The sequence below is a fragment of the Thunnus thynnus genome, chromosome 19 (assembly GCF_963924715.1).
Source record: "Thunnus thynnus chromosome 19, fThuThy2.1, whole genome shotgun sequence".
NCBI lineage: Eukaryota > Metazoa > Chordata > Actinopteri > Scombriformes > Scombridae > Thunnus > Thunnus thynnus.
Window position 1 is genome coordinate 15,581,291 of NC_089535.1, and position 12,034 is coordinate 15,593,324.

General features: G+C 41.4%; 2 protein-coding genes across 4 annotated transcripts in view; one reads left to right on the plus strand and one right to left on the minus strand.

Annotated features, from left to right (window-relative positions):
* Positions 1-632: 632 nt before the first annotated feature.
* On the plus strand, positions 633-7,406 carry gdnfa (glial cell derived neurotrophic factor a). Its single transcript, XM_067573845.1, has 3 exons — positions 633-1,539; positions 2,460-2,690; positions 5,495-7,406. The coding sequence occupies exons 2-3, from the start codon at positions 2,486-2,488 to the stop codon at positions 6,055-6,057; spliced, it is 768 nt and encodes a 255-aa protein (XP_067429946.1). The 5' UTR covers positions 633-1,539; positions 2,460-2,485; the 3' UTR covers positions 6,058-7,406.
* Positions 7,407-11,061: 3,655 nt separating this feature from the next.
* The window catches only part of LOC137170435 (WD repeat-containing protein 70), a 41,153-nt gene continuing 40,180 nt past the window's right edge, over positions 11,062-12,034 (minus strand). For all 3 annotated transcript variants that reach the window (XM_067573835.1, XM_067573834.1, XM_067573833.1), the window contains exon 18: positions 11,062-12,014. In XM_067573835.1, coding sequence (XP_067429936.1) covers positions 11,927-12,014 — 88 coding nt within the window. In that variant the 3' untranslated portion in view covers positions 11,062-11,926. The remainder of the gene's footprint in view (positions 12,015-12,034) is intronic.

A 12,034-nucleotide genomic window follows, 5' to 3' on the forward strand; every position in this document is an offset into this window, starting at 1 on the left:
ATTTTCATCCTTTTATTAAACAGCCATCGTTAGCAGCTTTTCACATGTTAAACTAAAACCAGAATGCTTCTTGGAAAGCGTGTGTTTAGTTGTTGGATGGAGCTGGTCTCCTCTGGCACATTAACACAAATTACTTTCATATTTAAAGGACTTGTGTAACTTGTGGAATTCATTTTTTGCAGAAGATGAAAGGTAAGTGTGGCTTGTAAATCATGAAGGGTGATAGAAAGCCTTTCTCAGGTGCCACATCACAGCTTAGTTCTTTTGTGGTCTGTGCAGTGTTGCCCCGGGCTCACCTTGACAAGAAACTTGTTATTGAATGACCAGATGCTCCGAGGTGTTTGTGAATTACATTTTTGTGTAATAGATTTGGAGTGGAAATTCCTCCATAGGCTGTCATATCCTATCAAAGTGTCCACTGCTCCTTAAATGCTCGTCTGCGTATTTACAAATATGTTCTAGTAAATAGCAAGTGAAGCGGGACTCTTAAATTTGAGATGTGTGTAGCCATCAGACGGAACTTGACACCGGTGCGCACTGTGCGCGGAGATCAGCTTAGAAACATGCATCGCAACAGAACATCTCCAAATCGCATTCCGCATACTGAAATCTAATCCGAGGACATCAGGATGTGTGACATAATCCCCTAGACATCTGAAAACTGCGCTCCTCAAAACGGGGCTCCAGGGGTGGTTTGGAGAGATATGCGGACCTCTGTTACTCACAGTTTGCTCTTGCAGGGATCTATAAAAGAGGGGCGGACACCAACTGCCCCAAACGTCAGAGCGCACTTAACTATAAATCTCTCCAAACTGCCCTCTGCGCCCGGTGCGGTGTTATGCGCAGACATCTGTCCTGCTTCAGTCCAGTATGAGGACAGCGCGTGTGGAAACCCTTCGAGCAACATAGACGCTATATGACCTGGAGAAAATGGAGAGTAAATACCCCCATATGTGTTGCTTACCATGTCAAGATATTGTCAAATGTTGGCGATTATGAAACTGTAACGCACTTCTGGATATAACGGCGCGGTCTCTGTTTTTATCAAGAGGCAAACAAGAGCTTCACGCACTCTGGAAAACATATATCGTGCACCTTTTGCACCTCATACGCGCTGGAGAGGCTGATGTCTTCATTGGACTACTTTCAGTCGGAGATGGTGGATCTCTCTCGGATTTCCAACGTGGAAACGTAGCATCCAATTAATCAGCGACTGCAACTGCACCCCGCGAGGCGCAGTGGCACTTGGTCCGCTCTCTCCACCACCTACCTTTGGACTCCAAAGTGTGGGAAGACGCATGGTTTGGTGCGCTGGATCGAAGTATGAAAAACACACCTGTGCGGTATTTCACCTTTTTTCCCCCCCTATTTGGACACAAACTGAATTTGAACTCGTTTGAAGGAAATTTTCGGATTGCGGCTGTTAAAAAACGATTTTGTAGCTGATTCAGCTTGGGACGCTAAATGAGTCGCGTTTTCTGTTTGGATTTTAACACCAACAGCCAAGCCAGTTTCAGGTCTGCATGGGCCATATTTAAGGTAAGTGAAACATTATACATGTTATGATTACTGAGTGTAAAATAAAATACTCTCATATCCTCTGATTATTTGTGCGCCAAGGACACATGAGCCTCACTTTAGAGATTTTCGTTGAAATAAAGATGAGAAATGCAACTTGTGCATTTGTAGAAAACAGTTGTTAGGACTTTTGCATAGCATGTTTAAGCCCAGTATTTATCCATGCATAGCTGTTTAGGTTTACTGCAGACTCAACATGCCATTAGACAGAGTCACGTAAGCTTTGGGGATCGCCATCTGGCCAACTCGCACCATTATTTAGGCTATCGTTGCCAACACGCTTTGGTGCGTGCTTTAACCAACGCATTTTTGTGTGAGGCGCACCCTCCGTGCCTCATTACAAGTAGCAAGAGCTGAACTGATCCCTCAACATGAATATATCATCTTATAATCCCAATAAGTCTGGCCTTCACGAGAGAATAAAAAAGTATCAGGTTGTTGGTTAATCACAAATGTTGTTTGTAATTGTAAAACAATGCAGTACTTTTACGCACAAATTTACGCATTATTGTTTTTATAGTTTGTGGTTATGTTACATCAGGTATATCGAATTATTTATGTTTATTATGGGCTGTTTTTCATTGTGATTTATTGACTGGGAATTTCTGGTATGTCTGCAGTGATATTTACAAGAAACTCCACTAGTAGACAAAGTGAATGATCAAAGATTTGACATGATGACACATAGTTATTAATATAGAATGAGTCAGGGCAGATCTGGCCACAACACAATCTCACTTTGCTGACTTCATTATAAACCAGAGCCTGGCCTACATTCTTGTTGTGCGTGATGTTAAGAAATATTTCAAATGTTTTTTGTTGCTACTTGATTTGTTTTGTTTCCCTACTTGAAATAAAACACACTCTCTTATTCCTTGCAGCCTTCTTCATAGGAACTGAGTCTAAGATGAAGTTATGGGATGTTTTGGCCACGTGTTTGTTGCTCCTGAGCTCTGTTGCTACACGGCCTCTCTACCAAAACACTCAGCCAGCCAAGAGGACTTATTTCCCCAGCAGCTACAGTGAATCTGCGACCCTGTCTGTGGAGGACAACCAGCCAAAGTTCCAGCGCGAAGACCACAACCTGCAGGAGATCTCCATGGAGGATCAATGTAAGGCGCACGGCATGTTTTGACAAAATGTTTTCGTGATGTGCAGTCACTGTGATAGTCTCTTGAATGGTGGATAATTGGCCCATATGGGGGTCACACTATAGACATGCGCTGTTTGTGCAAACTTCTTTTAAACAACATGCAACTTGTAGCAACTGAAAGATAAAGGAAATAATTGTTGGCATGCACTACTGTGCTTTGACTTTTGAGATGATTTCAGTCAGGAGCACATTACCTCATAGGTTGCATTTTATGCCGGGGCAATTCAGTCATGTGTGTTAGTCAATTTCCTGGGAAGTAATACGGCCTTTCTTGACTAATTACACTTGAGAAACAGCACATAACGTAATATGCAGTGGGGTGAGTGACTGCTGGAGAGTCCTACATTGATAAGGATGTCGGAAAGGCAGGTTATCAGATGGAAGATCTTAATTTGTGTTTTATTGCTGCTGTGGGTTACATCACACCGATGTCAAAACAAGCAAGCAGAATGAATACGAGTATGAACAGCTCTGATCCCAAACATTTTCAGCTCTCTCCCATTGTTTATGTTCACCTCTGCCCCTCTGCGACTTAGAGACCCATGACCTTTGCCCATCTGCCAAAAGTCAGAGATCATGGCATGTTTTAGAGACGGCAGGGTGAAACAGATCACGGGAATTCTGTGGAGAGCGGCTGGTCAACACTGGAAAGTTTGAAGCATCAAGTGAGAGTTCTGTGTTTATGTTCATTTTAACAGCAACCGTGGGCAGGAATTTATTTTGTTTGGATCAATGTGACACTGTATCATCTTCACATATAAGTGAACGTGGCCAAGAACTAGATAAGGAATGGAACATTTGGACAAATGTTTGTGCTGCCACCTCATATTCTGTTTGGACGCCAGTGACATCACTGATCTGCTGTGTAACCCAAGACCATTAACTATGCACTAATAGTGTAAACAACACTGTAGCTCATAGAGGGGGTGGGTCTTTCGGTTTGCGCGTAAAGTCAGAGAACAAGGTTTCTTTTTAAGACAAAAATCTACGCAGGCAACAGAAAAACATGCTAAAAGAAAACCAAGTGATTACTGATTATTTAGTATTGAATCTGCAGGGTTGTGGCATAAAACTGTGGCAAGAGTTGCGCCATGAATCACTCAATTTGCTGCCACCAGCCCAGTCTGTCAGCAGGTGTACACTGTAGCAACCCTGCCTGTCAAATGACATACAATAGGAGGTGTCTAAATCAAAGGGCAGGTGTGTCTAAACAGATTGGCCCTGCCTCACCTGATATGTGGGCGGGGGCCCAATCAGCTGTGGAGCACAGGCGGATCAGGTGGCCTGTGCTCTGCCACAGGAACAGGTAAGAGAGGAGAGTTAGGTGACACTGTAACAGAGAGGCCGCGTTAACCACAACACCACCCGCCAGACATCGCACCCCGCTGCCCTGACTTCTTGACACACATGTAGCATGATGACTCACATGCACAGACGCACACATCTGTAATTAGTTGATTTATTTCAGAACAATATGCGTCCTTGATCTTCATAGTTCATTGTCACCAGACCTACAGACATTGGCATAAGAGAGATGTTTCTCTATAATAGAATCAACATGTAGCGCAGGAGGGTCCAAGACTTTCAGCTGGCCTCATCGCCGCTCGCAGCAGATGGCAGAGAGCTGTGCTGATGCATGTTTTGAATTTTTGAGCGGATTACAATCTATTCCATCCAAATGACTCAAAGCATATGATTTCCTTTTATTTGGCCTTTGAAGTCTCAGTATTCTAAAATTACATTCATCAAAGATTAAAATAACTAAAAAAAAACAACGTCACACTGCATCTCTTGTGGTGGTGTGATTGGTCTGCGCCTCCTGGTTCAATACAGGCAGTTGCTAACTAATGCTGTATAGTTGAAGTGGTGAAAGTATCATCGTCTGTTTCAATGTCTGGCCATGTTATTTATGCAATATCAAGTCTGCCCTCATCCCATTCATGCAATTTTGTCTTCCTCTCTAACCAAAACAAATCTCAAACTTGAACTGATAACACCCTCTGACCTTCAGCCTCCAACTCATCCCCACAACATACTCTCAGCCATGTTGGAAGGAGTTACAGCAGGGCACCTGCACGTCCGTGTGAACAAACTCTGGACTGCTCTCTGCATTCCTCCGCCTGAGACTAATCTATAAATCAGCATGCACCGTTTCTGATCTGCACATTTCTCAGTATTTATGGACATTGTCTGAATTTGTGTCAGCACGTGTTTTTGGACACTTAGCCGTGCATATGACCATAAACATGTTCTGTCAACAGCAATGTTCATCATTTTTTTCTGCACAAATTGTATCTCAGTCCAGATGGTTTGTTGAATTATTATTATTATTAGTTTTGCAGGTTATGTGCATACAGTTTCATCTGCATTTTTAAATTTATGTAAATACTCCTTATATTTTAGTATTTTTTAAATTAGTCTCGGTCTATAATGTTGCTCTTTCTCACCACATAATTTTTTTTTAATTTTTTTTTTTAGAACTTGATTGCCTTTATCGAACTTTCACCACATAATTTTTAATGTGCATTCACACATTCCTTGTTGAAATTTATGTTTGTGCAATGTTTAATGCCCCCATGCTGTTATTATTCATATTTAATAGTTGTCTTGTCACACGGGTGGTTATAATTCTGTCTTCACGGCTCATACAGCTTGTGATCACAGTAAATCATCTCAGAAAGTGATTCTTTGTTCATGTCGGTGCTGAAATTCTCATTTTAAAACCAGCTTTATAGGTGAACCTGTTTCTTCTTTATCTTCCAGATGACATCACAGGTCCCTATCCAGAGCAGTTTGATGATGTAATGGATTTTATCGAGGCTACCATCGGCAGACTCCGGAGATCATCAGAGCCCAGCAGCGGGGGCCCCAGGGGGCGGAGAGAGCAGAGACAGAGGGGAGCAGCAAACACAGGAGGATCGAGAGGCGAGGGCAGAGGACACGGCGACAGGAGGCGCGGTCGGGGGCGAGGGGGAAGCCGAGGCGGTAAAGGAGGCCGAGGCGAGAGGGGGAGAGAGAGGATATCAGTGCAGAGTCGAGGCTGCTTGCTGAAGGAGGTCCATCTCAATGTGACGGACTTGGGGCTGGGCTACCAGACTAAAGAGGAGCTGATCTTCCGGTACTGCAGCGGCCCCTGTGTCGAAGCGGAGACCAACTATGACAAGATCCTCAACAACCTCACGCACAACAAGAAGCTGGACAAGGACACGCCCTCTCGCACCTGCTGTCGGCCCATCGCTTTTGACGATGACTTATCTTTCTTGGACGACAACGTGGTGTATCACACACTGAAGAAGCATTCTGCCAGGAAGTGTGGCTGTGTCTGAGGAAGTCACATTTGACGTGACAAAATAACAGACATGACCAGCACCAGTTAACTAAGGATCACCTTTTTACAAGCTGGTGCAGCAAAGGCAGAAAAATCACTGTTGGAAATGGGCATACGAGGCTGAAAAGGGAGTGTAATGCGTCTCATTTTTATCAGTAATCATCAAACACAGGTGAGTATACTGACAGATCTCTGACCTGAAAGACATCGGAGCAGCCACTAAAAAAAGCAAACTGTACATTTAACTTTTGACAGTCCGTACTCGTATCAGGTGTGAACCAATTTGAAGAAACAATACTGTTACACTTCCAGAGTTGCTCACTGGGCTTTTCTTAAAAGATGAGCGCAAAAAAACTTGGGTTTTTTTGCCTGGAAGAATTCATTTTCCCAGGAACATCAGTTTTTCCATAACTGGCTCCTAAGACTCACGGAGATTGGAGGAGTATATTCAGCTGCATCCTAAATCACTTCCACTGCGTACTCTGGATGTTGACATTTACATTCAGAGCCAAGGGATGAGAAGTACCACACCAGCGTTCAGCAAAGACTTTTTTGGTGCAACGCATCAACATGAAATCCAATCATTTATATAAATATATACTATATACATATATATACACATGTGTGTAAGAGGTATATTTATTAAGATGGAATTAACTTATTGTTATTTATTTCAATCCATTTTATGAGAAGAAATTGTCATTTTTCTTATTTATTTAAAAGCTTTGTTTTGTCCTGGATGGTGCCAAAATGGAGCATTTTTCTCAAGCATAATCTTACACGGTGATCCAGAATCGCAAAACACTCACCCACACACACATCCCGATAATGCTTATTCGCTTCACTTAGATTCCAGGGTATCTCAATCCATACGTCCAAAAAAAGATCATCATTAACTATCAAGTTAAACAAGAGTAGAAAGAGACATAGAGGAGGGGACCAATAGAAGCTTTTTTGTTTGAATTGATCTTTTGTTTTGGAACATTTTGGGAGGACATTAACCTCATGTGACCATACAACTCACACCACCTGGGACTCATAATCAATCAATCACATGCCGTTTACATGTTTACAAGGAGACATACAACTCTGCTGCTGTTTATTTTCAAGACAACTTTCAAATTAATAATCCAGAATAGCTCTAATGTCACTCCAAACAATTGACCAGAATTGTTTCCTCTGAGGAGTCATGACATCTTCTAATAGAAATATAAAATCAACATGAGAGTAGTGGTCTCTGAGGATCTGTAGGTGCCTTTGAGGATCCATCCTTTGAGTCACAAAGTACAGAAGCTGCTAGAATGCCTGCCTATCAGCATGCGTTACCTGAAACCTCACTCTGGCCTTGCACCAAGTCTGAGCAAAGGCTTTGTAGCAGTTACTGTCCCAATAGGCTTTAAAGTTCACGGGACTGCCTGTGTTTCTGTCTCGGCTCTGACAGACAGGTCTTACTCCCTGAAAGGGGATTTGAAAGTGATCCTCTAATATGAGTCTTAACCAAATAACCCCGCCGGCAAAGGCATTTTGGTGAAGGCGGTTTAAGGAAGCTCTAGCTACTGTAGCGACTGTCATCGCGACACTGATGTAAATATCTCAAGACTGGATGTTTCCACAAAAGAATATGTTTTGGAATTACAGAGGGAAGACAATGGGTAGGCTCAGCACACTTTTCTACATGCAATAACTTGTTCAGCCAAGTTTATTCCCAAACTATAGCGGAAATATACATCCGGGATAACAGAGAACTCTTTGAAAGCATGTTGCTGTGCCCATCGAGACCCTGCGAGGGGACCGCTTTAGTGGAACAAAGAGAGTCCTCGGGTAGGTCTTGATGTTAGCACGGATTAGGGACCAAGGTATCTGTGCCCACCCAGCAGCAAGCAAGCCAGCTTTACTGTGTAATCCCCCTGCACACAGAACAAATCCACTGCATCAAGCTGAATTTAGGCCAAACACTACACAGAGAGGGGAAAAAAAAAAAACCTCTAGCTTTTATCACAGCATACCTCATCAATTGGATCATCTTCCCCTTTAACAACTGATTCGTGTATAAGCCTTTCCAGATGAGAATGTGCAGTTAGGAGACTTCCCAGAAGCCTCAGAGCGCCTCGCTACTCTTTGATACCATACATTAAAGTGTGTAAACTGTGACCACAAGCTCTCTCATCTTTATGACTGTTTGCTCAACTGTCTCTTAGCAATTAGTCCTCTGGTTTTGATGCAAAGGTAAACAAGCGAAAGGTAACAATGCAAAGGAATCCTCAGTGTTAATATTAGAAGAAAGGATTGCATTTGTGTTAACACCTCTGTGAAAAAAAACATACCTGTCATGTCGTCTCACTTGTTTTGTGTTACAGAACCAAAGCTCTCGGCAAACTTTATTTTTGTACAATATTCATTTTATAACTTTTTACAGAATTAAACTTGTTTCTATTAAACGAGCGTTGGTCTGGTATTCTGCCATGCACAATAATCCCCTCAGTGCCAGATGGTGCTAATTTGCCTGGGTTATGTTTACACAAGCATCATGTAAAATTGAGGATGAAAATTTGGGTTAAATGGAGACTTGCGGGGACGGTTTGAGAGATGGCCTCTACAGCGCGGTGTCCCCTCCTGTTCTGCATTCCTGAACACCAGCCCGGGGTCATACAGTAAACAAAAGCTAGCTGTAAAGCGGCACTGAGCTGTAAATCAAGGAGCTCAAGAATGTTTCCACTGTGCAAAGAAGATATGTAAATGCTGATGAGAAAATGGCAGAGGTTCAGACGGTGAGTCATTAAGCGGGGGGCTCAAGGTGTGTATACGATGTATAGCTTAGAGTCGTCTCGAGTCAAGTCACAGTTATTGTCATAGCAAGTCTAAAGTTAATTTGCAAGTCTTTCTAACCTCTGAATACTGACCATTGAAATGATACATTTAAAAATCTCATTTTCAAAACTGAAGATATTTTTTACATACTGAGGCCCAGTTACTTTACTTGCTTAGGCCTTGTAATTGAATATTTATGATGTTCCTGTCATTTTTTTTTTTGTGCCAAGATTTAACTGAGTCAAAATAATTAGCTTTTCTCAGAATCTTTGTGACTTGGAGGATAAGTCTGGTTATATTTTATGTTGTCAACAAATTCCAGTAAAAGACCAAAACCAACTATGAACTGATTAACAAATATCATCTGTGTAGCTACAGCCTGATAAAGCTTATTCCTCATATGGAATAGAGCTGAATTGTATTCAAAAAAATGATTTAAAAAAAGCAAATAAATTAGCCACATTGTCACACTGGGTGACATATTCCTGAATAATGATAAGCATGGGAGCTGTAGTTTATTTTGAGTCACTCCTACATACTGTACACTGTCCTGCTTCCATAAATACTCACTAGTGCACCAAATCCACAGCTTAAAATAGTTCAGAACAAATATACAATTTACTGCAGTTTGAGTAATGTGTTAAAAGCCACAGTGCCCAGCTGTTTTAAAGTTATTCTTTTAAATGTAAGTGTGTATTCATGATGCATTTTGTAAGATTGAAGTCTTTAGAAGGAACAAATTGTCTTTGGCTGAGAGCCACAGACATGAGAGAGAAAGTCGGATAGTACTGAGAGATGAACGAACTCATTGGTTTTGGTCTTTTTGAGGGATTTGTCAACAATGACAACACTTAAGTCAACAAATCTGGGTCCAATTTCTTCTATTCTTGTTAAGTTAAATGTGATTTTAGCCTCCATGATACCTGTGCCAGACAGTAATCGGTGCTTACGAGGTCTGTGGATAATGCTGAATAACCAGGAGTCTGTTTTTTGGAAGACAAATTAGTGCTGAGTTGGTCAAATGTAACTTTTTAATGTTTGAGCATCACAAAAACTTTGATTTATATCTGTCATAATGAGGTGTTGGAAAAGTTTCAGAGATGAAACTGAAAATCTGAGCATATAAAACCAAAACTCTCTGCATGGTTAGATACCACTGGCAGTCACTGTGAAAATGTATTTTTATGACGTCCAAACACCAGATTCTCCTTTCCAAGAGCCAACTGGTTCATCACTCTCCCCAGTCTGTTCTCTCTGCTGGTGGTGGAATGATTAACCATCCCACTTGAATCAAACTGCAGTGACTCCTCACCTCCTGCTGCTGGCTGAGAACTCTTCTTCTCAAGAAGAGCTTGACGTCAGCCCCCCCATCCCCCGGTCCTCCCACCCCCCATGAAGCTGAGCTCCTCTCCACTTTAGTTGCTCTTAAAAACATCCCTTGTTGTTCTAGTCACTCCATATTTCTTATCCTAGAATGTCTCCGTCTCATTCGTTTTACTGCCACAGGAGGATTGCCAGGACAGCGAGACATTCAATTGTCTGCTTGTAATTTTGGTTGGCTAGGAATTTAAGAGCTAGAGTTTCACCCACTGGAAGCCACTGAGTAGAAACACCAGCTGAATGACCGATATGTAATGTGCAGACGATAAGGGTCACAATCTGGCAATGTAGGATTTAATAAGATGAATTAACCATATGGCTCAAATGTTTCCTTTTACTAAAGAGCTGTGCATAAGAGACAAACACACTCTAATGTGCTCTCAGTATGTTGTTGCAGGAAGAGGTTGCATTCCACAGAAATGTATAAAGAATACAAATATGGGTTTCATTAGATCAGTATGTTGTTGTTTGTTGGAATATTTATAGACACTGTGCAGGTCAATTAAGGAATTCAAAAAGAAAAGAGATCTGCCACATAGTTACTGTCATAGGTGCGCTAAGGAGTGCAAAGACAACAGAAGAGTTACAGATATTACACAATGTAATAAACATATACTGTACGTGTGAAGCCATTTGGAAGTTAATTATTGACCTTATAGTACAACTATTATTATAACTACTATTATAGGACAAAATAATTTCAACTTAAGGTTGGATCTCATGGTATCGTTTAGTCAAACCTTGATTCATCTACATTAGAGATTGTAGCACTTGCAGTAAATTTAAATCACTAATTTAAGAATTGTGAAAAAAATAGCCTGTAAATAATTTATTTGAAGCAGTGACTCATAACACAGGCTTTGACTAGGACTTGATGTACTGTATATCTGCAGGTTTGAGCTAGAAAAGAAAGAAATTTGGCAAAAGCATTTCTTTGATCACTTGATAAAAGCAGGTCTATGATTCCAGACTTAACATTGAATTTCACTGTTTTAACAAGAATATACAAATTCCTTTATTTAGGTTCAGAGATGGAAAACAGTAAGTAGAAAAAATCTGAATTCTCAGATGATTGAATGATGTTTTGTGTATCACAGCCAACAAAAACCATACAGCTTTAAAACATGAAACCCTTTAAAAAAAAATTCTGCCGTAAAATTGGCTGCAATTTTTATACTTCTTTGCAATTAACTTTTTACAAACTAGCAAACTGTTTTTCATAACTGATGAGCAGCACCAGGCCACAAAATCTGGAGCTGATTTATGAGGCGTTAGCAAACTGTGGAAGATGTGGGAGGAGAGGACAATAGACATGATGAAAATAAAGTCCATATCATAAAAAAAGACATTAAAAAGCCAAGTTCTTCCAGTGGTTGATGAATTGCAATGAGAGGAACATAAACCTATATTATATTATGCTGCACAGTGAGCACGTTTATGTGCTGCCCCTCAACACAGAAGCACGCACATAAATACTATACATACGCCCTAAAAAGACTCCTTAAGGGAGGACAGAGACTGGACAATTTAGCCATTTAATTGATGCTCCTGTGCAGTGTTTCTGACAGTGGCTCTGTTTTGGGGTTGATCCTGAGACCTTGTGGTTAACCTGCTGTATATCCAACCACAAGCCCACCCTGTCTGCTGTCCTGTATAAGATGAGCTGCTATTGAAGAGCCTCAGATCTTGCGCTTCTTCCACTCTGGTTCCTTGTCAGCTTCCTCATCCTCCTCTGACTCCTCTGCAAACACAGGCTCTGGTTGGGTCCTAAAGGGATTCACAGTAAG

Coding starts and splice junctions, on each gene's coding strand:
- gdnfa (XM_067573845.1), top strand. CDS start 2,486: ATGAAGTTATGGGATGTTTTGGCCACGTGTTTGTTGCTCCTGAGCTCT. Junction 2,691..5,494: donor GATCTCCATGGAGGATCAAT/GTAAGGCGCACG, acceptor TTTATCTTCCAG/ATGACATCACAGGTCCCTAT.